The sequence below is a fragment of the Pygoscelis adeliae genome, unplaced genomic scaffold (genome assembly GCF_000699105.1).
Source record: "Pygoscelis adeliae isolate BGI_AS28 unplaced genomic scaffold, ASM69910v1 Scaffold124, whole genome shotgun sequence".
NCBI lineage: Eukaryota > Metazoa > Chordata > Aves > Sphenisciformes > Spheniscidae > Pygoscelis > Pygoscelis adeliae.
Genome location: NW_008824791.1, coordinates 6,386,073 through 6,413,789, shown reverse-complemented (window position 1 = coordinate 6,413,789; position 27,717 = coordinate 6,386,073). Strand labels below are relative to the sequence as shown.

General features: G+C 37.8%; 1 protein-coding gene across 1 annotated transcript in view; it reads left to right on the top strand.

Moving 5' to 3' along the window:
- The window catches only part of CADM2 (cell adhesion molecule 2), a 193,035-nt gene extending 169,922 nt beyond the window's left edge, over positions 1–23,113 (top strand). Inside the window, exons 9-10 of the mRNA XM_009323959.1 lie at positions 19,974–20,099; positions 21,689–23,113. Coding sequence (XP_009322234.1) covers positions 19,974–20,099; positions 21,689–21,807 — 245 coding nt within the window. The 3' untranslated portion in view covers positions 21,808–23,113. The remainder of the gene's footprint in view (positions 1–19,973; positions 20,100–21,688) is intronic.
- Positions 23,114–27,717: the final 4,604 nt, after the last annotated feature.

Here is a 27,717-nt window from a genome sequence, read left to right as displayed (position 1 = left end):
GTTTCACCATTGTAGCTATTCCCATCCTTACTCTTCTCGAAGAGGATGTCATTTCATGTCTCTGCGTCCACTTTTTGACAACATTAAATACTTAGGAACACATGCAAAATATGAAGCAGAATCCCTGAGCTCAGTTGTGCCATTGCTGTTTTAACTGTTATGACTGAGGAACAGGGCAAAGTTCAGAGGTGGTTCCCTACTAGGAGGAGGCAGTTCTTGAGATGCGGGGAAGGGACCCAGCAGTTCTGTGCACTGGCAGGCTGTGTTTTGCACACCAAGGTAACAGGAGCATTTCCTAAAGCTCAGTCTCTCCTTTAGTGGTGTTCAAGTAGAATATCAAAGATGCCCAGGGATATACAAGCATGTATTTTATTTCTCTGTTGGTATGCGTCTGTTTTTCAATGCCATAAGAATAGAAATGGGCAATAGTGCAATCCAGAGAAAGATGTATCTTATTTCCTATCACTATTTAAAGAATCCCTTACAGTTTTTTTTAAACAGTGTGTAAAGAGACAGCTGTTGGAGGAAGGAAGCACAAGACCAGTTTATAACACTAATTTCCCTGAATCATAGAAATATATATGTAAAATAAAACTGGTACTCCTACTCCTGCTACTAATAATAACAGCAATAACTAAGAGAAGGGCCTGCTCATTTTAATTCATTATTCTTTTAAGGAACCATTGAAAATCTGTCTTTCCTTTCCCCATCCCTACCACATAGAGAGAACAAATGTATCCAGTACTTTTTCTTGGTCCTGGTTGGTTTAATCCACAGGCACAGTAACTCTTTCTGCTGAACTTTAGGGCATTCTGCCAGGTAGGAAGTACCACAAATCTGAGAGCATGGCTGCATCTTTATGATTCAAAATTGTTTATGAATAAAAGTGAATGAAATGGGAAAAATGGAAGGAAAGAGGCTTATGTTCATAGGGCAGATTCTTTTCTCCCTTTCCCAGTCTTTCTAGACTCTTCTGTTTCTTTAAAATCTCTTAAAATATTTTGTTTATGTTCTTGTATCAAAGATGTTAATAAGCACATAATGCTGTAAAGAAAAGCATGGCTTTGTTTTTTCCAAAATTTCCACAACCAGTGTAACATCTCGTTCGTTATAATTGATTTTCAAGTTTGTTTAAAATGTTTCACGAGGCATAACCTATTGAAATGAGTCATCTGGTTTTCAGGGTGTTCTGGGAATAAAAGGTTCCTGTACAATTTAGGTGTAAAAACACTATTAAAATGTTAGCACTGGAATAGCTCTCCCTAACCATGTTGAAAATGAAGTTTGATATTTTTTTATTTGAAAAAACAGTTCAACTCACCATCAGTTACACTCAGAGCTCATTATGTTTGTGCTGTTATAATTATCAGTCCTTTTATGTCTTAGGTCTTTCTTGTAGCTCTTTGGAAGAACATTTTGGTTTTGATGCACAGCTGCTTGTTTCACACATGTTCTACCTCAAAAAGGAAGATCTGATATCAAAATGCTGTTGTCAGCTATGAAAAGCAATCACAGCCACCATTTTTTATGTTTCCTCAAAAGGCACGCATGAGACATTTCAAAGCGTTGTATCGGAGTGTTTCACAACATTCGTTTTGTTCTCTTTAAGCAACCCCCTGAACTAGTACTTTCGATGTGTCATGGATCCCATACACATTGTTGCTTCTTTAAAGGACAATACTCTGAAGTTCTTACACTGTATGGTATTTTATTCCTTAAGTAATCCTATCCATATTGCTGTTGGCATATGAAGAGGTGGAATAATTTGAAGTCAGAATCTGAGAACTGGGAGTTAAAAGGAAAGACTTTCTCTAGCACTTCCCTCAGTATTCATTTCTTTGTGTGAGTCTATGGACTAAACAGATTTAGTTTTATAATATTTTCCTTCACACGTCAGCATTTTAAACAAGGATTTCTGTAACAGCTGATTATAAAGCTTGTCTGGTCTCTAAAAAAATCACCAGTCCATAAAAAAGCATTATGCCAAAATACGTGATTTGAAATTATAAATATTATCCTTCCTGAAATTCTACTGCTTGGGCTTGGCCGCTGGGGATATATCAGCACAAGGATTTTTCTTTCCCACCAGGCTGCACATACTTCCTCGAGTTTGTTCTCTCTGCTCTGAGATAATGTGACAGACTTCCATTAAAGATTGTAAATCTGGTTCAAGAAGTCTTCTTGATGGTGCTGTGTTTAAATATATGCCAGGCCACGACGTAAATATGTGCATGAGATAAATACCTGTTCAGTGTTTTTCAGAATGGTTTCTATATTCTTCGCATTAAGAAGAAACACATCTTCTACCATACTGCACACAAAGAAGGTCCCAGAAGTAGTCCGTATTGGCCGAGAAACATCTCTGTCAGCCAACAACCCTTAGTAGTAGTTTTAAGTTGTTTAAAATATTTAAAAGCTTGAAATGTGCATTGAGTCAGATGGGAGAAAGTCTGCATCCTTAGATACTGAAGTAAAGCAAGCATGAAGCATACACAATGTTAAACTGTTCATGGTTAAGCCTCTGATGAAGGGGTCAGCCATGATAGTATTTATTTAAAGGGTTGGCTGGTGTAGTTCTTCATGGACGTATTGGAAAACCAAAGCATTTGTTTTGTTTGGGCAAGTTTTGCTTCCAGCATATTTCAGGAAAAGGCAAGTCCACTTTCTTTTCTCTGCATCTGCTCTGTGAAATGACAGAAATCTCTTCTGGCAAAAAAGTCTTGCAGTAATTTTTCTGACTATCACCAGACAGGTAAATAAAGCTTGAAAAACAGATGTTTCAAAGAAGAAATTTAAGCAACACTAGACAATGTGATATACATTTAACTGTGCTGCTTAGCTTCTACAGATTTTTTTTAATAACTAGAAAATAAATTCCATTAAAAAACCAGTGCTTAGAAGAAAACTTTGCAAGAAGATTTCACATACACTATTTTCTTCTGTGTTCCCATAAAAATGTTAACGGTATAGAAAATTAGTCAATGAACTATAAATTCCTGTCATAAGATGCTAAAATGGAATTGTTTAAACTGAATAGTTGTGAATGTAAATGAGTAATGTACTCTATCAACTAAATGTAAATGTGCTGAAAAACCTTATGTTCTAATCAACTGCTGTGTCAGAAATACACACCTCTGAAGAGATGCAAGATGGAGAGTGAGAGAGAGACATATTTTAATTGAGTGTCTGTATTCTATTGAACATAGTCAGGAATCAAACTAATCATTGCAGAAAGTAGCAGAACATGTTAGTGACACCATGTCCTTCATATATGATGTATTCAAATACAGCGTTCCAGTTCATTCATAGATGAAGTGGTGTTGAAGAACTACCCATCTGAAAGTAGTTTATATCTTGTTAAGAATGTTGGAACATTTTGGTCATGCCGAAGGCCAAATCATACCATTGCTGGTCAGCATACACTTGCTCATGCATGAAAGGGAGATGAGACAAGAGATGTGTCACTGCATCCATCTTCTGAGTTACTTGCCCAGGAGGAATTTGCCTTTCTAGGGACACCTAGTCAACAGAGAATGAGGCCAAAGAGGAGGCAATCTGATACTCAGTGCATGATGTTAGGCAGTCAGCTATAGAAGAGGAGGTCAATTCATTAGGCATTTCAAGCTGTTCTTTGGGTACAATAACTCATGTGTTCACTCTACCTATAATCTAAGCCAGTTCCATTCAAAAGTGGTGTTTTCCTAAATTAAGGTCACAAAACCCTACCTCTCAGATAACATGACTATCGGCTTCTGGGGACTTGACTTCATTTCTGTCTTATAGTGCGAAGGTGGTCATGGCCATGGCATGTAATTTTGTTGTGGTGCGGTCCTTATGATTTTCAAGGGGTTTCACCCTCTTTCATGCACGCCAGAATTGTATTTATTTTAATACTCCCTGTTAATCTCCACACCCCTAGTAAGACATAATGATTCTGCTCCTCTTCATGTTGCATCTTGCATAAAATGCTCTGTGGCTAGTACAATTTGATTTGAATTCAGTGTTTTCAAGTGTGTATGTTACGTTCTTGAGGTAAAACAAATCAATTGGGCCCTCAGGCAGCTTAGGGCTAGAGACACCTGCCCTGTGAATTTAAAACAACTTTGTGGGGCAGGCAGGTACACAGATGATCAGCTCAGCCAAAACAGTGCTGCCTCTAGGCATGCACAGTACAGCATATTAGTTATCCAAGGATGTGTTCATCAGGGACACATTTGTCTCGCTGTCCTTTAAATGGCTTAAGCCATGCTTTTGTGAATACTCTTTATGACTTTGTTGCTCAAATTTGACCCAAGATGTATTAAAGACATTTAAATGTGCATTTGATTCTCATCCTGAGTACATAGTAACATTGAACAGAAAAAAATGCAAGAGGTCTCATGGAACCTACTTTTGGGACAAGGAAAACTTCTTAATTTCCAAAGCAATAGCAGGAAGTAACAACAGCGCAATAGCAAGGCAATAACAGGATTTATGCAGATGCTTGTGGCACTGGGGAAGTCATTTTAAATTACAGTTTTGCTGAAGCTGTATGAGCATCCTTCATGAAAACGTAACAGAGAAGAAGGATGGTGCTAGACCTGTGGAAGGCAGGAGACCCAGAAAACTGTGTGGAAGCACACTCCTAAATATAGTTGGGATACTGTATCATTAGCAGATTTTCTGAGAAACTTTCCTCTCCTTGAAGTCAAATTACCAAAGAGGAAGGGACTGGGGGGAGCAGGAGGAAAAGAGAAATGACTGATGCACTCCAGAATGTTTTCCCACAGAATTTGGGGGCAGAGGGAAATTTCAGATCAGAATTTTTGCAGCAGGCTTTTATCTCCCCAGGTTTGTGGAGAAGATTTGGACCATATATTTAGTTCTCAGATTGTTAGATGAGGGCTTCCACGTGGTAGTCCCATCAGAGCCCCTGCCGTGCTTGGGGCCTACAGTGTACTTTGAAAGATGCGTGCTCACTGTTATTACATGGAGATAAGCTGCAGTATATTTTTATCTACGAAATGTTTTGTGCATTGAATATCAAGTCTGACAGGCAGAGAAGCAATTTCTGTGGTTGCTGGTTCTTACTCCCTGCTATTACAGAGAAACAACACCATCCAGAGTTTTACTTGCATGACAATTTCTCTAGTGAGTAAAGAGATAAAAGAGATTTCAGATGAGTTGACCTTGCTATAAATAAACCTAACTATACCTGAGAAAAACAGAATTACACTAGTTTTGTCAAGCTGGCCATAAAACTGAAATCCTCAGACTGAAAATACTGCAATTGCCACAGAATGCTGAAATGTCAGCTCATTTCTGCAAATCTAACCTCTCAGTAATTGTAAACATAATTTGATGGAAAGTCCATTGGAACAATTTGCTGATCTTTGACATTCTTATTATGTATAATGCTTTGTAAAACATTATCTGAAATAGTCTAGTATGGAATTTTTCTATCAGAATGGCTGCTGTGACCCTGTTTTTGAGAGAAAGAAAAAAATTTATTTCAAGAAAAAATAAATTATTAGAGGAAGACAAGGCCCTTTATATCACATAGAGTTTTTCTCTGCCAACATAACAGGTGCTTTCTGCGGTATAATTTCTAAGGTTTTATGTGAACTTCTGCTCCCTGATTCAAGTGTGTCCATTACTAGAAGGTAGGAGAAAAGTAATTGGAGAGCCTGTTGAATTTTTGACAGTATGGATATAACAGTGATGGCAACAATGTAAGACAACACAGAAAGAACAGTACATCTTAGAGCAATAGTAGGATCTTAGCATCCATCTGCAGCATGCTGGTTTATTATTAACTGTTCATTTTAACATGCAGAAATCTGGAAAACCTCTTTATTTTTTTTCATGTATTCTTCATTTTGGTGGCTTATGACCCATTTCCTAGAATTGTTGAATAATGTATGTTGTAAGGGACCTCTGGAGATCATCTGGTCCAAGCCCAGCTTAGAGCAGGGCCACTGTACGTCAGGTTGCTCAGGGCCTCATTCAGGTGAGTTTTACATATGTCCAAGGATGGAGAACCCACAGCATCTCTGGGTAACCTGTTTCAGTGTTTGACTATCCTTGTGGTGAAAAAGAATTTCTTAATATCTAGTTTGAATTTCCGACGTTCCGGCTTGTGTCCATTGCCTCTCACCTCTGCACACCTCTAATAAGAGTCTGGCTCGATCATCTTTTCTCCTTTCCATGTAGCAGCTGAAGATAGCAATAATGTTTCCTCCTTTAGCTCTCTTTAAGACTGCAAAAAAAGTAATTCTCTCAGCATCTCCTCATACATTATGTTCTCCAGCCCCCAACCACCTTGGTGACCCTTACTGTCTATGAGTGTGGGCAGCCACTAACTAGCTGACCTCTGCAGGGTATGAATTTGCTGCTTGCTTTTATTTTTGTGTATCATTCACCAGGATTGTCATGTTTAACATATGTGAAATATATTATATTATGGCTTATATTTGCAGAGCCATGGTAACTTTTGGAACAATACTAGTTTATAGTACCATGAAGATTTAACTGCTTATACCCTATGGCAGCAATGAAAGGCACAAATATCCCTTGAAATATCTAACATGTTGTCCTGGTCTCGGCAGGGATAGAGTTAATTTTCTTCCTAGTAGCTGGTACAGTGCTGTGTGTTGGATTTAGGATGAGAATAATGTTGATAACACACCCATGTTTCAGTTGTTGCTAAGCAGTGCTTACACCAGTCAAGGACTTTTCAGCTTCCCATGCTCTACCGACCGAGAAGGCTGGAGGTGCACAAGAAGCTGGGAGGGGGCACAGCCAGGACAGCTGACCCCAACTGGCCACAGGGACATTCCATACCGTGTGATGTCATGCTCAGTATATAAACCGTGGGGAGCTGGCCAGGGGGGTGACTGCTGCTCGGGGACTGGCTGGGCATCGGTCGGCGGGTGGTGAGCAATTGCATTGTGCATCACTTATTTTATATATTCTTTTATCACTATTATTAATATTATTATTTTTCCCTTCCTTTTCTGACCTATTATACTGTCTTTATCTCAACCCATGAATTTTGCTTTTTAATCTTTTTCCACGATTCTCCGCCATCCCACCGCAGGGGGGGAGTGAGCAAACGGCTGTGTAGTGTTTAGCTGCCTGCTGGATTAAACCACAACACATGTTCATGTGCTTGAACAGTTACTAAAGTTATTAAGAGAAATTGCTGTACCTGTACACACATTATTTTAAAACAGTAACATTTTATGGCTCTTTTATTGTGATTGTTGTGATTGCTTTTGTTGCTCAGTTGTCACGAAAATGGTAGGATTACCTTGTAATACCATTCACGGAAACCTTGACAGCTAGATGCAAGTTTGCTTGCTTCATGTAATTTTAAAGTTCCAAACTGTATTGTTGCATTTGATTAACATACAGATAAAGGAACTAACCTTTAAATGCTCCCCTGAGATTTTAGGAAGTTAGTGTAACTAAATATAAAGAAGTTTTAATCATAATTTTCTAAGTTTAACTGTAATGCATAAATTATTAGCACTTTGGAGAAAGTAGACGTTACTGGGATGAAAAAGAAAACTGAAGCCAAGAGACTATAGCTGTTCATTTTTTAAACATTAATTCTCTGCTACCTTCTTGTATCAGCTGACCTACATATTCAATGATTCTATTATTAAAAAGGAACAACTTTTCCTGTTAAATTCAAGGTTATTTATGAACCCAAGGGTTCATGTTGACCTGCTTAACAATGTTTAACAACATCCCTAATATTTCTCTGTTTGTTTCCATAATCTCGAAGCAGCTTCATCCTATTTCTGGCTTATTCCCATATTTCTATTTATTTTTATCCTTATCAATTACCTGGTGTGAATTACTTTTAGTAACATAGCTGTGTAAGGCTATCTTGTTCAGTCTCATCTCTTGGAACTAAAGGCATCCAGCTATTAATTTCTTCATTATGCAAACACATAACAATAGATGTTCAGTTTCCTTTTATCCAAAGATCAAAAAAGATATCCAACGAAAGCTTAGTAAAAATTAAACCCACAAAAGTCCATTTCAAATGTTCTTAAATACTATTATATAGAATATTTTTTGTAAGGACAGGTGAAGTACCTGCCTTACCCCTACTACTGTGGTATCTCAAAATCATTCCTTGTTCTATGAGTCATTCTATGAGTCAAGATCATTCATTGTTCATGAGTGTCAATTTATTTTAGGGGAATTGAGGCACAGATAAAGAAAACACTTTGCCAAAGCACACGCCCAGGTATTTGTTGCATGGCAAGGATTTAAACCTGATTTTCCGTGCTTATCCCTGGAAAAACTATCCTTCATCTCAAGGGGTGTCACCAGCATGGTGTCCTGGAGGGATACTTCACCAACCTTTATGCCTTACGCATTGCTGTGAGCAGACGAAGTCATCACTAGGCAGAGCAAGTGTACATTTGTATGATTTTGCTAGACTGCAAGCTGTAAAAAAACCCTTTCCACCTTAAGTACTGAAATAGATTTTGCAGGAACAGGCCGCGTGCTGCCTCCTTGGCCCAGGTGACAAGAGCAGCGCTTTGATGAGAGGCTGCTACCAGCGAGGGGGACTCTCTGATTATGCGCTGCCCAGCGCCGCGGGCTTGCTGCTGCTTCTGGTGCCAGACCCAGACATGCTGGTGTCAGAGAGACGCTGTCGCAATGGGCTCTGAATTCATGAATCTCACCTCTGCAGGAAGAGGAGCAGCTTGCTAAAGCTTTCCAGAGGGCAAGGAAGACTAAAAACTCTGCTTCTCACAGCTAAAGGAGTCCTAGCTCCTTCTTTAGTTTATCTGTGTCTCCTTTGGTAGCCAGTGTCTTGTAAACTGAAGCTGGGATCTAACACTCCAGTTCCAACTCAACAAAAGCACTTAATCCTGTTTTAAGTCCCATTGGTTGCCTACTTACTCGTTTTACTCAATTAAGGGCTGTAACGCCAGAAAACTTGAAATATCCACATTTGGCTTCATATGCTCAACCTTTCAGAAAGAATCTCTGTTTTTCAGCTGAATGTAGTATCTACTAGCTACATATTGGGAATTATATTGTTATAAATGTTAGTGAGATAGTCATAACTAAAATTTTGCTGACTAACAAAACCTTCTGCATTGAAGAGAATGTCATAATGATTGGAATCATGTTTTTGGACTGCATTTTTATTTTAAGTTTTTAGAGGCCTGTTAAAGAGGAGATGTCATTTGATGAACCACTTCAGTTAAGTAAGAGTGGATGCCAAGTGATGTAGGCTAATGAGATAATTTAGGGTGAAGGTGTTATATGGAAAATCTTATGCAGTTAAAACAGAATAAGAACTGAATAGGGAAAGGAAAGGAAAGTTACTTATTGGAGTGATCACATAGGAGATGTGCAGAATATTTCTAGACCAAAAAATGCCATGAGAAGTTTCCCAGGCTCATGAATGCTTCCAAGAGCTTTTTCCAGACCAATGGCTAGAAGGAAACCAATTTTAACCACTGCAGTACAAAGACGCTGTCCTTTTAAGAGCTATAGATCAACAAGGGCTTTCTACTGGGCTTTACAACAAGAATTTAAAGGGCCAAAGCTCTCCTTGCTGGGCAGCACCTTGATTTACACAGAGTGTCCTGGTATACTTTCTGGGCAGAATGAATGTTCAACAAGAAGGACAAATGTGATACTGTAGACCAGAAATACCTATAGTTTGGCTAGGGGAGGAGATTTGTCTTTTTTTTAAAAATAAGCACTGGTAGTTTCAATTTGGAATTAATTTTCTTGTTCTTCTGTGAGTCGTAAACCTCAAGGAGCTGGAAATCATAAGAAAGAACAGCGCTTCTAACCACAGTTAGTTGCTCTGTGAATATCCCACACACATTTTTCCCTAGACTTTCTTTCTTACCATAAGTTTTTTAAAAGACCTTCAGTAATGTAGTAAATTTTTACTCTCCACACATTGCAACCAGCACTACAAGGAGAGGTGTAAAGTAAATGGAGAAATGGCAGGATCATTTTTTGTTTTTCCCTTGAAATTTCTATTGTTTCTTTTTTGGGTAGCTGGTTGGGATTTTTCTTTAATGAAATGCCCTGAATCTCTGAATTTCTGTTCAGAGAGAGGCCTGCATTTTTTCAGCAGGTAGAGTATACTTTGAAACTATTGACATATTTCGCAGGACTTTTCTGATTTCTAGAGTTCTTCTCAAGAGCTGTTCCAGCACACCACTTACACTTATTTCCCCAGAGTTAGACTTTTTACAGGTTTCCAGCATCAGGAGCAGTCTCAGGCTACTATTAAATTGGGTTTGCCATCTTCAAATAGTGTGAGCACAATAGGCATTTAGTAAAATAAACATGGCCCCATTATTTCTTAATGCTTTGCTTAACAACTTCAAGATTAGACCGTGTCTCCCATACTCCCAGTAGGCAGCACTTAAGCAGTGAGTAATATTTCTGTCTGCCGTAGTCAACTAATCCCAAATGTAAGTAATTTACAGGATGGCGTTAGGGACTGTTACAAAAGACATATTGTAATATGCCACTGAAAATCAGCCTGCCTCTGCACGTTTGATCAACGTGCCAGATGGAGGCTTTTATCACATTTATTTAATCTGAAATATACATAGTAATTACAGTGGACCTCTGATTTTTTCAGTCCTCATTGCTGTCTCAAGAGAAGATAGGAAATGAATCTGTCAGTTGCAAACTGGTGTGGATGTGACCCCCTTGGTAGAATCCGGATGTATTGCAGCTAGTGGTGTTGACAGTACAGATCATGAGTGCTGCTGGAAATGAATGCATGCTGCCAAGTTAAAAAAAAGTAGACCCATAAACCGAAAACTGTGTAGCTTTATTTTTTTATGAATACAAAAAGCCTTTAGGAAAGCAAAGACCAACCTTATTCTTAACAAATCTATTATCAATCAATGGCATCAAGAGCAAACAGTCGCTTCCTAATAGCTGGATGGTATTTAACTTTAAGGCATCTGAAAACAACAAAGTCTTAATGTTCCCAGAGGAGAATTTGGTTAAGATATTGAATTCCATCAAGCATGCCATTATTAAATGGGGAAAAATACTGTTGTTTCCATTAGTACAGAGTTGGCATAAAGAATGGATAGCATTCCATTAAACCACAGGCAAAAATTCAAACAAATTGAAGGTAGTTTTATTGCTTGGATAGAAACGTCACTAATGGATATTGCCATTGTCCCAAAGAATTTACGTAAGATTTTATGCCCTAATTAAAACAGCTATAAAAGATGCCTCACATATTAACAGGGGTGCTCACCTTCCTATCAATAATTTACTCTTCTTTTCTGTTACTCTGTGCATTACAACAGACTGTCTCTGCTAATGTCGCTCACATTTTTGTTTCTGAGATGAGCTGGGTCAGTCAACAGCCTCTTTTGGATCAGTTACCCTAACCACAAGTATGCCTGGCTACTCTTCTAGAGATATATTGACAGATAAAATATGCTATTAACTGCCAAAGAGGAAATTCTGTTACAATTACTCATACTGAGTAGTCCCACGACAGATTAAATTTCTATTCAGCATGAATAAGGTGTCAGATACTGGCTGTAAGTTGCTGGTTTACTGGGGTGTTTCAATGTCATTATAGGCTTATAATTATTCTAATCTGATTTGGTAAGAAAAAATTAGTATGACAAGCATAAAGAATTCATTTGAACAATAGGTTTTCTTCCACCACAGAGTAAGTTTTAATTAGAGCTGTTCTTCAATTAAATTTAAGCTGCCCTTCTTGGTTTTAAAACTGTCACGAACATATTCAGTACAATGTACCTTGTGCAACTGTGAATCTGTTCATGCCTCTCTCATCCTTATACAACAGTACATGTTCTTGGCTAACTTTATGTCTGTGGCTCTGCTTTACTGGTGAGAAAGCCCTAGCTTCTGCCGTCGGGAACGGTTTCGTCTCTATCTCTACGCTTCACTGAACCACTCCGTTTGTTTCATAGCATTTCTCAGCTGAAAGCATGTCTTTCTTGCACTGCTTACTTGAGGTAGTATTTATTATTTGGGCTCTGCAGTGGCACTGATTGGCTCTGAGAAGCAATCTGTGAGGGAGATTGTATAACAGATAGCATAAAAACAAAGTGGCAAAAAAGTCCCAGTGGAAACATTTATATTACTTTCTAGTAGGCTGAAGCTATTGGGACTTCCTTAAGGTTAGCAGAATAACTTTTGTAAATGCTTTGAGCGATTACTCTCTTAGCAATCTCACCATAGTTCGTGATGTGTAGTTGTGGTGATAAAGTGTTGCTTTCTTGTGGTATGTGGAAGGTAAGACTGCCAGAGACCATTCGAGTGCCTGGCCCCACCCCCTGCAATGGCAGGCAGCAATAGATGCCTACGCTCAGAAAACTCTGCTGAGCACATGCTCCACGCTCCCTTCCCACACAATCATGTTCATATTCTCTCTAGCAAACCAAAGTCTGTAAGAAGAGACCAAAAGCCACAACTATAAGGTACTACAAGGAAGGGAGCAGAAGACTACATTGGCATCTCCAGTCTCTGTGTTAATTAGAGAATGGTTCATTATTTGTATAGATAATTAATGTCTGATGACAAGAAAAGGAGTTGTGCGCACACACACACCCCTACTCCAGCTGCTGCCTGTCCTTTTTTTGATGAATAAAACCAAGAAGAGCAGGGATCCTACTATATTTATTGATGGAAAGTCATCAGAGGAAAGATGACACATATGAAATGTGGTTTTTCTTACAAAGTAGGAAGTCATGCATCTTGATTTTCTAGGTAGGGATGGGTTCTTCCTTTTTTTTCTTTTTCTTTTTCTTTTTTTTTGTTTTAAGTATCTAATAGGCAGAAGTTTCCAAACTTCAACCTGCTTTCTTTTGCTTTCTGCAATGGAGTCACTGAGCATTCTAGAACTTCACAAGAAGATGAAAATTAAAATGCTGGAAGCAGAGTTAAGGCATCACCTGCCTGTTGCTGCAGCCCACAGTTGACTCATTTGGGGAGAGAAACTTAACAGGGAAATTCTACAGTCATCTGTGCCATTGTCCCTCCAGCCTCCTGTTTCAGTAGCCAGAAGTTATAGCTGGACAGGCTGCAAATATTTCTTCAAACCCTGAATTGACTTAATTACCCTCTACAGAAAATAGGTTGAAGGCAAAAATTTGCAGATTTTAATTCTTTGTTCCTAAGATAAAGTCTGAAGCAATTAATGAGTTTATTGATGGACAAAAATATAATGTTGTCAATAAGAAAAGTCTTTTATGTGCTTTAATTAGAGGAACTGTTCCCTTCAGGAAACTGGAGCTTTTAAAGCAGCATTAGGAAAAAAAAAGAAAAGCAAAAAAAACTTAAAAAAAACCTGTGTCAATGACACAAGACACAAAATCTGGAATGAGGCTCTAAGGACCCTGAAAAATATTGTTAAACTTTTTGTCTTAACATTGTAGGTGTACAGCTCTCTTATTAGCATTGCAAAAAATACATTTACAAAATAAATAGGTATGGGTAATGATTTTATTTACCTTTGACAAGGGCCACCTACCTACAAATACACATCAGAAGACATTTGAGTTTTTCTCTCCACTGCAAAAAGTCTTAGATTCATGAGAACAACATGAACTCTTCAAAAGGAGCTGTAGGTTCAGCTGCTGAAACAGTGTGGGACTTTTATCCTTCTGGGATGTGGGCTCTTCTTAATAGGAATGTATATACAATTCAGTGCTGTGGAAAAAAACACTTCGAGGCAAAATGGGCCAAATGTGCTACTGCAGTAACACGGGAAGAAAAGGCTATCAGTTCCTTTGAAGGTTCACAAGTAAACTTTTTTCTGCCTGTCTTCTCTATGGTTGATGATGTTCTACTATTAAAATAGCAGTTTATATATGCTGTGTATTAGTACACTGTTTTGTTCTTCTTTGCTTCAGGCACTGAAGGAAAAAGAAGCTTGTCACATATTTTAAGTTCAGAATTGGTTAACAACAAAACATATTTTCAATGAATTTCACAACCAGCCCCTTTGGGCAGCTACTCTTTGCAATTTAAATGAAGGTGCAGAAACTTTCTTTTCTCCCTTAACAGTACTTTCACAAGTTTCACGTACGTGTATTCTAGTGGTTAGCAGTATATTACAAAATGAGATTAAAAGTACCTGTTTCAGCACTCCAGGCCAGGCAAGGGAAATTGAACTCTGGGGTGCCCAAATTAAGATGCTAAAATGGGTAAATTCTACTTACCGGCATTTATCACAGACAGCACTATTGCCGCTTTTCCTAAAGCAAATGCCGTGTCAGCTATCACTTCAGTCCTACCTCCTATCCATATTGTGAGTTAATTCCTATTTTAGTCTTTTTTCCTACTGATGTTAGACAAATCATTGAGTCGTTTTTTCCAAAGCCTACATTTGTGGGACAGTTAAAAATTACATGGACCCTATGGCTAACTCTGACGAATGATATTAGCCTAAATATATTTTAAAAATCAAGTTTGTTCCATAAGTTGCAGGAAGAAATCTTCTCTGGTTTCCAATGAGATTGTGCCTCATGGTTGACTGCATTTTTAATTGAATTATACAAATACTGCAGTGTGAGCTGACACGTTATGAGACAAGAAAGAAGAGAAGCAGGAAGAGTGGGTATGGGGGGAAAAGGAAAAAGGTGAGGTGGGAAGGGCTCAGATGTTATAAGTGCCACCTAACCACGTGAAAAGCTTCAAACAGGATCTGTGCCGTATTGGACGCCAAAGTACTCGCAATGGAGAGAGACCTCTAATGAAAAATTGATTCTTGGGCACAGATTTTGACTGAAGCTTTTGTCTCTCAGGGTTTTTCTAAAGACATCCTTCCTATAGGTTCTCTGATATCTAATAAGGTCTGAACTCCTGCAACAACCTGTCCTCTCAGGTTAGTTATAGGAAAACAATAATCTTGAGATCTATACTGTCTCTTAAAACTGGTTGTAATGGATCCATGGTTCTTAAGTAATTTGGAGAGAGGGAAAGATTTTTATGATCACAGAAGCTATCTCTCCTTAGGAAATTAAGCCGAAATGCAGAGAGATTTCAATGGGTAATATTTCTAAGTTAACTTACAGTCACTGGTGGACTTCACAAAACCCAAAACTACTTGCTTCCCATAGTTTTTGCGCTCCTCTGGCTAAGGCACTTAAAAGCAGTGCAGGTTTAGATGTTTCATGATTTGTGGTTCCTTGCTAGATTTTCTCCAGAAACGCTCACGGGCTCCCACCACTCACATTCACCCTGCCCTCATCTGCAAAAATTCAATAGCCCTTCAAATACCACAGAGCAATTTATTTAATTTTTGTGCTTTTTGGGTTTCCCCACCCTAAAATGCACATTGCTTTACCGATCTGATTTTGAGCCGGGCCCTTCAAACAATTGCTTTTGCAAAAGTATGAAGTATTGGCAAGTTGTACTGGGGGTGGTTACAAGTCCCTGAATATGGGGAAAGAAGCAGGAGTCACCTGAAGAGATTTTTCTGCCACATAAATTGTAACATGGAGCCGTGCCCCAGGATCCCTTGCTGGAACGGTTCTACTTTACCTCAGCAATTGATTATTCATGAAATCAGTAAAAGTGACTGTAGGCTGATGGTTTCAGTGCTTCTCTGAGAAGTGGGACATCCCTGTTCTTTTCCCAGCCTTAAGGAACAGTAATTTATGAATAATACATCTGCTTAATACGTCTTCATTTTGTGAATGCTATTTAAGCTCCACAGCAAATTAGGACCTTTATTTCCAATTTTTCTTTTAGTAGAAATGGTCAAAACAAATTATTATTTTGGATGCCTCAAACCTGTGTACATCTCATGCTTAGAGTGACTTTTTAAAACTTCAGCACCTGAGCCAAAAATACATGTTAATAAAGTTCTGTAATAAAGGGGGCTACTTGAGCATATATTCCCCAAAATATGCCATTTCAGCATTCACAAATGTGCTTGTTCTCCCTTTGCTCGGGAAAGGGTTATCTGACCCTTTCCTGCAGCCTGCTCAGTCAAGTCAACTATGCATAAATAGGAAGTAAACTTATGCAGGAAGAAAATGAAATTAGATGAATAATTAACATATACTTTATGCAAAAGCATGAAAAACTGTTCCAAAATTTCTCTGCTTAACTAACGTGTGAATTCATATAAAAATATTCTACACTGAAACTTTGTCAGCAGGTCATAAAAAGCACATATCTACTTATTTAATAGGTCTAAGATTCATCTGATGTGTTTCATTTCTTAATGAATGATGTATTTTTTTTCCTTTTAGTCATTTTAAGCGTGTTATTTCTGTAGGTTTGTGAACAAACAGTAACGGGCAAATCCCAGAAGTTGAAAATGGGTGCAACTTCACAGCATCAGCAATAAGTATTTTGAAGAGGCTTCCTAACAAATAAAAGAGAATTATGAGCTTTTGTGTCATTATCTTGCTATAAAATTTCCTTAGTCTCATCAAAGGATGAAGTAAACAGAAAAAGAACTGATCTTTGAAGGAGATGTAGTCTGATTACAAAATTTTAATTTCACTGTTTCAGGCCATGACTACTGTAGCTGCCTGTGCTATATTTAAAACAGGAACAGAGTAATCTAATTTTTTTTTTTTTTATGGAAACAGCTGGATTATAAGTATTTATTGCACAGTGGCATACTTAAGATTTCATTTGCTGGAGTTATGTGTGTGGCAGGGTAGGATTTACCTGGTAAAGCCCATGAAGCTTATAATGGGAATCTAAAAATAATCTGAATCCTGTTCTATTTTTTGGAAAGCAAACTGCGGAGTGGTCAGCACCCAAATACACACTTAGCACTTTCAGGAACTTTAATGGGAGTTGCTCATACAAATGCCCAGAACGCTTGGATAATTATACATGTTCACATGTTACATGTATAAACACCTAAAATACAAAATGGCATAGTTTCCAAACCCCTGTATTTCTATCTTTCAGATACTTTTCAGGCACATTTTGACATAGTAATTATTTATATGATGATAGATAGCCCCAGATCTATAATTTACTCATGGGGCTTAGGTAATTTCATGAAAGGTAAAAGTATAGTGCATTAGTCTGTATGCATAATGTAGAGCATATTTATATTTAATGCTAACATTATTTTTCTATGAGGAGAATATTTCTATGAGGTGCACTTCCCGTTCAGAATATTGTTTATGTTGTACAGAGTTTCATTTTGAGATGAAAGAATGCTTGTTTCCCAAGAAAATGTTGGCCACTCTGAGGATCTTTCTTTATTTCCTTCCCATCCATCTCTTCCTTCCTCTCCTTCCTTTCCTTTTTTTCTTTTTAACAAATAAATTGTTCAGTGGTAATATAATGGTAATTGGTCACGTACAAGTTTTTTCGTGGACAAACTTGTCTAGCAATATTTATTACTATAAGCTGGCTTTGATACCAAGGTTAAGAGATTATAGCAGAAATACAATACTACCTTTCTATTCCAATGAATACCTAGATTAATTTTAAAGTTAATTTCACCCTATAGCAGCAGTAGAATCTCATTAATCCACACTAATAGGTGGGAACCTTATACTTATGCTGGCTTTAGGTCACTTCATGTAGTCACATCAGGTATGTCAGAGGAGGAGTGAGTAGCTGTATATAGGAAGTCACCTGAGGATGAAAACACAGAGGCATATTCATCTCGGTGTATTGTGAGGATTTTTATCTATAATGTTTATTAAAGCTCACAGAGGAGATACGTTGTAAATCTGGGTATTGAGCTAAGGCTGTACACTGCAATCAGCTTTTCAAAAAATGCCTCTAGATAAAGTGCTATGCTAACCTTCTCTGGATTATACTCTGCATCAGGAAGTATATTATCCCTTAAAATACCTCCTTTCATTCTTTAATTTTACTGCTAGTATACTAGCAAGAGTTAGCTTTTAGTGGGAAAACATGTTCATGCTGCTCCCGGCCCAGCGTTGGGGAAGAGCATCTCCTGCAGGTCACACGCTGCACTTGGGGACATTGCTACTCCTTAGTGCCCAGATGGGCGCTGCCTTTTTGCTGCAGGGAGGAGGTTTACCGCAACGTTGCTACAGGCACCACAGAAGGAGGAATTTGCTAGATGGCTCAAGCAGGCTGACAATCCTGCAGCAAGCTGTCACCTTCCATTTTCTCAAGCGAGCAGCCACCTCCTCCTTACTCCCCTCAGAAAACAGAGCCTCTGCAAGGCGTGGGGAAGGAAGGCTGCGTGCTCTAAGCTCTTGCTTTGGGGAGGCAAGATTTCAGCCGTCTTGCTTTTTCCTGTGAGGCTGCTGGCGTACAGAATTTGGGGTCATTTTTAATCACCAAAATAGAGTCGATGTCCCCTCGGATGATTCTGTATACTCAGCGTAGTGCCACCGACAACAGCACCATGCCGGGAGGTTCATGGAGATGGAGGAGGGTGCGGGCACAGCTGACTTTATAAGGTATTTCTAGCTTTTTTGAGGCCAATATTTGCCATCACGTCCACAGAAGTGCTGTGGCCAGCTTCCCCAAAGTCCTTTTAGCAGCCAGAAGAGACAGATGTGGGAGCTCAGAAAGCCAGCGATAAGTGACAAAGCCATGCCTGACGGGTTCAGTGAGTGTTAAGAGCAGAACTGTATCTGTAACAGTGGCCATAGCACTCTGTGCTCCAGCAAACCTGAAAGTGTAGTTTCAGTATGCCTGACAGTTTACAAAAGGAGGGGAAAACTTTATTCTTTTATGTCATCTATGTAACGTTATATTTATGTACACTTGTGTGTATGTAGATATATCTACACATCTTACTGTTATACAATGACCCTGGTCAGCAGAATGTAATTACGGTATCATGGAATCACACCTCCTCAGCATTATCAGAGGCCTTTCTATCATCTTTACAGACTTGCCCTCTTTTCTGTGTAAATATTTTTCCTGCCTTTCCCTTTTGCAAAGCAAAGAGGTTGTTTGCAAACTATTTGTAGAATATAAACAGCACCTACAAGGGAAATGCTCTTGAAGCAGAGAGAGTAGACTGATTGCAATATACAGTACATGCTAATAGCATCTTCAGAGAATTACTATTACTTCATAGCAGAGGCTTTTTCATTAAAGTAGAAATCTTACCATGATCCTTAGATTGAATTTTTACCTTCTTTTGTGTATTTCAGGTGGGTCAACAGTCACAGGTTGCTGGTTCATTGTTCAAAAGCTCCAAAGAATTACTCACCCCTAAGTAGTGCCATTTCCCATGATTGCCTCTTTGCAAATTTCGTGAAGCACCAGGCAACAGAACAGGCAAATGACCAGCACAGAAAGCTTGAATCTGGCAGCATTCCTAGTGCTCAGCACAGAGTTAGTAAAATGAACCTGCTAATACATTGTTCTATCTATTACAGCTTGCTCACGTTGGGTGTTAATCGAGTATTCATAGTAAATTCACAAACTGACTCTTGAGACTGAATGATGATCTTTCAGGTTGCCTGATACCTTTATCTGACCAAATTCATGCAGACTCAGCCATGTGCAGAGGAACTTGGCACGGCTGCACTTTATCTGCCTTTTTATTTCTGATGCAATAGGATAGGAATGAGAGGAAGAGAATATATAAGGGTTCCCCACTGAGAATCAGTTCTATAAATTATGTATTATGCAGACACTATTCTGCTGATGCTATCTGATCCCCAAGTCTCCGTTCCTTGTTTTTCCTTCTATAAATAGCTGTGGCCAGGTTTTCAGTTGTAAAATGACGAGGACAAAACCAGAAACCTTTCCCATTTAATAACCTCTGCCAAAGAAGAATAAGGTAATGTTTTTCATAACTGTGATGTCCTCAGGGCTTTAACAGTCTGGGAATACAAGCAGCACTATGTTGTTGATAAGATACTGGTAGTAAAAGTGGGAATAACCATGCTGAATATTAAAGAGGGAAATGCCCTATTTTCAGGATGATCGGTACAAAACTTGGTATTGTGAATTTTCCTGTCAATTTTTGTCTGTGTAGGACCACTTTTGCTTTTTGTTTCTCCCTCTAGATCCAAATGCTTTGGCTGGACAGACCGGACCTGACCATGCTCTTATAGGAGGAATAGTGGCTGTAGTTGTCTTTGTAACACTATGTTCTATAATTCTCCTTGGTCGATACCTGGCAAGACATAAAGGTAGGACAGATTTAGTGGAAGTTCAGTCACTTTTGGAAGCAAGGCATGATTTCACCTGGGAGTGGTGTTCCCTTTTGCCTTCCCCCATCTGCTGAATTATTTGGACAAGAAAGTTCAGTTCACAGTCCAGTCGCAAATGAAGTCTCTGTGAATTTTACACAGTTTTCCAGTGGACTGGCTAAGGCAAAGGACATCTAGTTACATGCCCAAGGTCATCTCATAATTCAGTAATTTAGAGAGACTAAGAGGTAAGATTGCCCCTTTGGTTTTGGCCATTAGCTGTAGACACTTGATTATATGATCTCATAGTTTTAACTAGTATATCAATTCAGCAGAATATATATATAGAGAGAACAAGATTTTTCATTTTAATAAATTGTGCTAATACTTTAAGTATGTATTTAAAAGATAATATTAGAAGCTGGTGGTGAGTTTTCAGATCAGTGACTCTTTTACCAATGATCCCACTGGAATAAGGGGTTCATTCCTTGGGCCAAGCTTTACTTTATTCAGAGATTTCACCTTAAGAATTCTCCTCCCTTCATCTTCAATCCCCCCCCGCCATTGGACATAACAGGGATGGAGTGACACTCACTTCTGACTAAGCCTCTCTATGATCCTATTTTGACCTAGTTAATTCCAAAATAATTTCTTGAGATTTAACCTCCGAATGGCTTGTAGACCTATTGCTAAAACTCGGTTGATTCCCTACCCTCCCCCCCCCAAAAAAAAGAAAAGTGAAGAGAGGATTAGTGTTGGTATTTACTCATTAAATCTCATTTTAGATAGGCTAATCATATGGCTAGCAGACATAAGCTGATAAAACCATCTTTTTAATTTGATTGGACTGTGCGGGGGAAAACAAGATTTTTTTTAACGAGGCAGTAAAAGTGTGTCTCTTTTGTTTTACTTTCCTGAATGAACAGTTATACATCTTATGCCAACATAAATAATGGTTTTCACAAAAGGAAAGTTGACTATTGTACACAATTCTTTTTATTCATATCCTAAGCATAAAAATATCTGTGATAGCATAATATGAGTGGGTTCAGTTAATAAAACTACCTCAATTTTGTAATTCTTGGAAATGACTATAATACAATTCTGTAAAATTGAAGTATAGATACTATCAAGAAAAAATAGAAATAAAAAAATAGTCAGTGGCGATTTTTGTAAAAAATAAGAGTTTATGAATATTTAAGTCTTCAAAGTTGATTTGTTTTTTATGGGTAGCCGTTCCATGCAATAACCAAGATTTTATCACTTATTCTATAATTGCAAAATATATTACCTATTACCGCAGTTAGATAAAGTGGATTTTTATTGAAAGATTTCCTTAATTTATTTTGGCTATACTTGAATTTGTGTATATGCATTATCAGTATTAATACTATAAGTATTTCTTAGAAAAATTAGAAAGTTGAGCATACCTGTATAATGTATAGTAAAATTGTGTGAAAATATTTGTCCATTCATGAAGCAATTGGAGCATTGTTAGAAATGTACTCCTATAATGCAGCATAAAGCTAAAAAAACCCTAATCTATCTTTGTTTTTTTTTTTTCTTTTCTGTTGTACTGATTCCTATAGGAACATATTTAACAAATGAAGCAAAAGGAGCTGAAGATGCACCTGATGCCGACACAGCCATTATCAATGCAGAAGGCAGCCAAGTCAATGCAGAGGAGAAAAAAGAGTATTTCATTTAGATGCAGAGCTAGAATCTTGGAGTTTTACTTATCAGGCTGACTGCTGGAGAAAACTGGCTATCATTTCTCAGAATTCATTTCTGCCATCTTCTGCTATCTTAATTAACTCGCATACCTGCTATAAGTAGCCAGTTTATGCCAACAATCAGCTGTTGACATCATCATTCTAGAATTACAGTATCATGCGTAAAGCAGGACATTTCTTATTGCCTAAAATTCATATCCACTGCTCTCTTAACATACAGTGCTTGAATATACAGCCTTAACAATGTTAATCATCATCTTAATCCAAGTTTTCTACATTTTTAAATGTTGTGCAGCTTGCTTCTTTTTCAGTTTTCTTTTATCATGTCCCTACTAGTGTGTCATAGAACGATATTCATAACAAATACTATTAGGTAAGGACCTAATTTACTTACATAAAATGTTAAGTCTAAGATTAGAGGTTTACAAAGAATGTTTTATACATGTCTATCTATAATTCAAAAAGCAACTTGTTTTTGAGACATATGCCCTAGGAAACACAAACTGAAATCTTTTTAGTATAGTTTCTTGTATGCCTGGATTTGGTGGAAAAAAACTATCAGTCTGCTGATTTTTTTGTTTTATTTTGCTTTGTTTTGTTATGTTTTAAATGGTACCTTGACAACAGTGCCATGTTTCAGTGGTGAAAACATGCTGAATAGCTATACAGATTCTGCAAAGTTAGATAATAGTGCTTCATTTGAAACAAATTTGTCCTGCCCTTTTACTGCTTTTGGGATCGCAAACATTAGAGAACTTTCTGAGGAATTTCTGTTTTTATAATTTATTTGCTTCACATGAACTCACCTGCCTACTCAAATTTGAAGTGTTCATGGGGCACAACTGCAAGGCATTTTAGTATCTGTATATAGTGCATATAATAAATTCAATTAAACATTATTTGATACATATTTAACTTTTTTGGCAGTAGCTAAGTCAGTCACAAGTAAGCATTTTCTAATGTCCATTATATCCCTTTAGCTATGACTCAAATTAATATTCTGAGTAGATAACATGTATTAGTATTCTTTTGTCTGTATGTCCTAGCACTGTTCAGCAGCAAACTTTTCTAGTTCTTGTTAATTTTTTCTTTGTTATACAATGGAAGCACAATGTTATATGGAAAGGTAGTTTTAAGCTAACAACCAGTGCACAGCCTCAGGTTTTAAATTACAACCACATTTGATTACTATCCTTAAAAAATACTATTGAGTTGCTAAAAGTCTCAATTTTTAATTTGGCAGTTCCAGAGCTGCTTCTCTATGTTGGTTTGCCAAAAAAAAAAAGAAAAAAGAAAAAAAAAAGAAAAAAATAGAAGTGTTAAAACAAAAGATATATGTTTTGTGTATACAGTAAATGGACTAATTCTTTATATTAAATTCCTGTCTATGCATTTTGTGAGGTACAAACTTATGTCACCGTGAATGATAGAGAATTCCTGCCATGCTTTTAGCTCCACAGTGAAAGTCTCTGTTTGGGTTATTTCTGAATTTTTTTGTGTAATTGACAGCTGAAAAATCACATGCTCTTAAATATGACAACAAAACACTGTTAAGCCCATCGGCTTATTTCCTCTTCCAATGAAATAAAAAGGTTGCCATAACAGCTCTTGGAAATGATTCTACACTGGAGAACGCAAGTTAGTCTAGCCGGAGCTTGTCTTGCTCCTAAGTTTTGCACCTTTGACAAAAGAGTATTTCTCTCTGGTTGCTGTACTTGTGAAGCCTAAAAGCATGATGGTCTGCTGTAAAGGACTTTCTCCTGGGATTTTATTTTTGTGTGGGGAAGGGAGAGTTTGGAATATGACATCATGTAGTATGGTAAAATGGAAGATAAAGGTGCTGTGTCAGATTATTTATCAGAAGAGTATGAACCTTTTAAGGACAATATGAGAGTATTTTAATTGTTTTTGTTGAAACATTTATCTTGTTAATTTCTAAGAAAAAAGGGTGACGTCAATCAAAGCAGCACTTTTTTTCAAAATATACAGACATTAATAATATGATGTGGTTGAGTGTTAACATAATAAATCATATACAGTATGACATTTTAAAGAAATAAGTCTGCATTGATGTGATTGCATGCTTGTTTTTACAGTTCACTACATACCCATCTGTGGAAAAATGCAATAATATGTTAATATAATATGGTAGTTTGAGAGAACCAGGTAGGTGCTACTAGACACATTGAAAACTAGTATAGGTTTACAAGATATTCATGTCTTTCAAAACATACACATGTAAAAGGCTGGCAAAGGAAGTCATTCAGTTTAATACCAAAAATATGGGTTCTTGTCACAACAGTAAGTTACATTAGCTACAGTGCAGTATCACGTACGACAAGATTTTATTTCAGGACCTGGGGCCCAGTTCAACTAAGCATTTAAGCACATGCTCAGCTTCAGGTGTCAGAGAAGTTCCATTGGACTGTAAGGCACTATTCATATGCTTAAAAATAAGTGCTTCCCTGGATGAGGGCCTTATTTGCCCAAGTGGAATCCCCACCAGCGTGGTGTTTGCGCCTTTTTTCATTCTTCCTAACTCCAGCTTGCTTGAATAATAGGGTTGTTGCTTGAACCATTACCCAACCAAGGTCAGCTAGGACCTTCAAAAGCAGGATTGCCCTTGGGGTAACCATTTCAAACCATTTTCTCCAGTGGCATAGAAACAGCATTTCAATTTTGCAAGAAGAGATATAAATTGTATTGTTAAAATAGGTTATCTAATTGGTTTTCAATTAAAAGTTCTCACATGTGCTCATTTTTAACGCAGTTGATCTTCCATTGTCTTGCACCTGGGGGCGTCCCTTGCATCTGTGCAAAGCACGTGTGAAAAACCCCACACCGAGCATTCTACCTGGATAGCACTTTGCAAGCCTGTCTGGTCTTCATGGGTTTAAATTACTACACTAGCTGTAAAGAGGCATCCCTCTTCTTTGTAAGCAGAACCATGGCTCAACACTAATGACATTCAGTAGGCTGAAAGCCAGTCGTCTGTTCCCCTTGTCCAAGATCCCATTCTGAAATACCGCTTTTATTATGGTGTGAGGTATCCAGCGAATGGGTAAAATGGGGGCTCTGAATGGGAACCACCCTCGCTAAAATCTGTGTGACATCCTCTCCCACACGCACTTGCGGAGTAGTTTTCTCAAGACCAGGTAGCTAGTTTCTGCCAGTGTACTGTTTACAGTGTCGATTGCTGATTATTTTTAAACTTTCTGATGTAGATTTTTTTTTTTTTTAATGCTTCAAGAACATTCTCATGATCTGAATGAGAAACCGGTGCATCAGAAGACAAGGGGTGCATCCTCCCGCTCTTTTAGTGTCATCTGACAAACCAAGAAACAGTTTAAGGAACCTGATGTTTAACTTGAGGCTCAGAATTTAAGCTAGAACACTTTAAAAAGTTTCCACATTACTTAAGGATGGTTCGTCTTGCACTGAGACTCCCTCTATAAAGGAATACATGAAGAAAACCAACTTTTCTAAATAAGACATGGAAGTTAACATCTTGTGTATTTTCATTACAGTATAATATATAAATAACTATTTCAATGAGAAGAAAGGACGGAATCATCTGTAATTATGTAATTCATGATTGTAACAGCACTGGTTACCATGTACGCACATGTACAGTAGCTATTTCAACAGTTACAGTGTAGTTACATGTAATTCCCTGTAACATAGCAGTTATAGTGTAATTTAGTGCCACTTATTGTAAAGTGTTACCAAAAGGAAAATGGAGTTCTTACCTTTACAATTCCATTCAAATTAAAGGTAAGTTTGTTAAATTAGCACCATAAATCTGATACTGCATTTCTTAATTAAGGAGGTGATTTAAAACTTCATGTTCACACTGCAGCTTCCCCCACCGCTTACCCAGACTCCTCCAAGTGTCTGATCTCTACACTCCTAGGAACTGGTAATCTGTGATGAACGTACCAAAAATCCAGCTACTTCAACTTCAATTGAATAAGCTGTCTAACAGAGAAAAACAAACAACAACAGCAAAAATAATGAGTAATGCTTTTTATTAAGTGGCACAAAGTACACACTAAAAACTATGCAAAAATATAGGTAAATACAGTGTACTTACATGTAAGTATCTTGTACTTGCTGTGTATGGATATTGGAAAAAACGTGTAATTATAATATGCATTTTGATTATTTCAAGCAAGGGGATGACCCCTAACAGTCACAAGGAAAAACTGGAAGGTACATATACAAGCAGTGGATATCCTAATGCAATATGTGTAATTCCTCTACTTGCAATGACAACTAATTTGTAAAAATGCTTATACCACTCCTCATTCTCACTCGCTTTGCTTTCCATTTCTTTGAGGCCCATTAAATATCACTGAAACACCTTTAGGCAAAGTAAGACACTGACTCCGCTAATGGCTTTGCTGCCAGCACTCTGTACGTCTGGCAACACTGTTCTGTAATCTATTTCTGGCTCAACAGCACAAGTTTCCTCTTTCTTTCTGTCCTCAAGGGAGCCTAGTATGTTAAGATGCTGAAATATGCTGCCATATGCCCTGGTATTTTTAGCATGAACAACAGAGAAAAAGAGAGAGAGCTGCATTCTTCTGACCCCTATTTTGCTGAATCACCTCACCTGGAATTTCCACTACTTGCTCAGTAACGCCAGGTAATCTTAAATTGTAAGTACAAAATGCTTCCATCAAAGTACACAGGATGCCTTTAATGATAAAGCTAACGTTTTGTAAACGTGAGGTTTTGTATTATTGATCTTTTTATTTCTCGCCACTTTTCCATCATACCCTTCCAGAAGGAATGCACCGAAAGACAGATAACATAGAAAAGCAAAAGAAGAAAGGAATATTGTAAGCCTTCTTGTGGTTGCCATTGCTATAACCCTCCTTTGTGTCCTGTGTAACAGGCAAATAGATGTATTTAGCAGCTGCCATTAGCATCATTCCACACTCTGCTATTCCTAGAATATGACATCTACCTCTTAGTCTAAATACTAGCTATGAGATATTTGTATACATTTTAGATACTACTGAATCTTTGGTGTGGTCTTGAAATGAGATCACTGTTGGCTTTTTTTTCTGTTAAAAATAGAAAAAAAAATATTGCCTGGGTTCATAATTCTTGCCCTGTTCTTTACTAATTTTGGATAGTTTGAGCTTTCGACAGGGCATAAGGACACAGCCTCAGCTGGTATAAATCAGTTTCACTCTGTTGCCTTAAATGTGGGCCAATTTACACTGGCTGGGGATTCATCCCAAACAGCTTAAAAATAAACTGCTATAACACATCACTATTTAGTCAGCACTAGATAATGATGTGCAATCCAACTGCAACGCAATTCTGTCCAGTAAGGCACGCAGGTTTGAAGAGAAACTTTTAAAAGCACATGCAAGCTTTTGAATTAAATATGCAATACCAATACTGTTGAGATATTCTGACTCTTACTTATTTAAACATATTATTGCCAGGGCATGTTTACATTAAAAACACTCAATGCATGGGGGACAGGGAAGGACTATTGCGAACAGTAAGAGAAAATTAAATGGATAGAGCAGCCTTTGATGTCAACAGAGCAGAGTAGAAACTCTTGCCGAGAGTGGGACTTCCTACATGATTTTTCAGAGTGGACCTAGTACCTCTAAAGCAAATGGGAGTTGTCTACTTGGCACTAACAGAAGCTAGCACAGTTCCTTCTTGCTATCGATGAATCTAACCCAGCACTTTCCACTTGTTTTAACTCAGGAGGAAACAAGGGTACAAACATGGTTTAACAGCACACTTCCGTATCACTCCACATCCTCAGGATGCTCCGAGCTTTGTGCGCTTCCAGCAGCCCTTAAGGGAATTCTTCCAGCATCTAGGAACCATCTTGTTGCCAAGCCATGTTAATT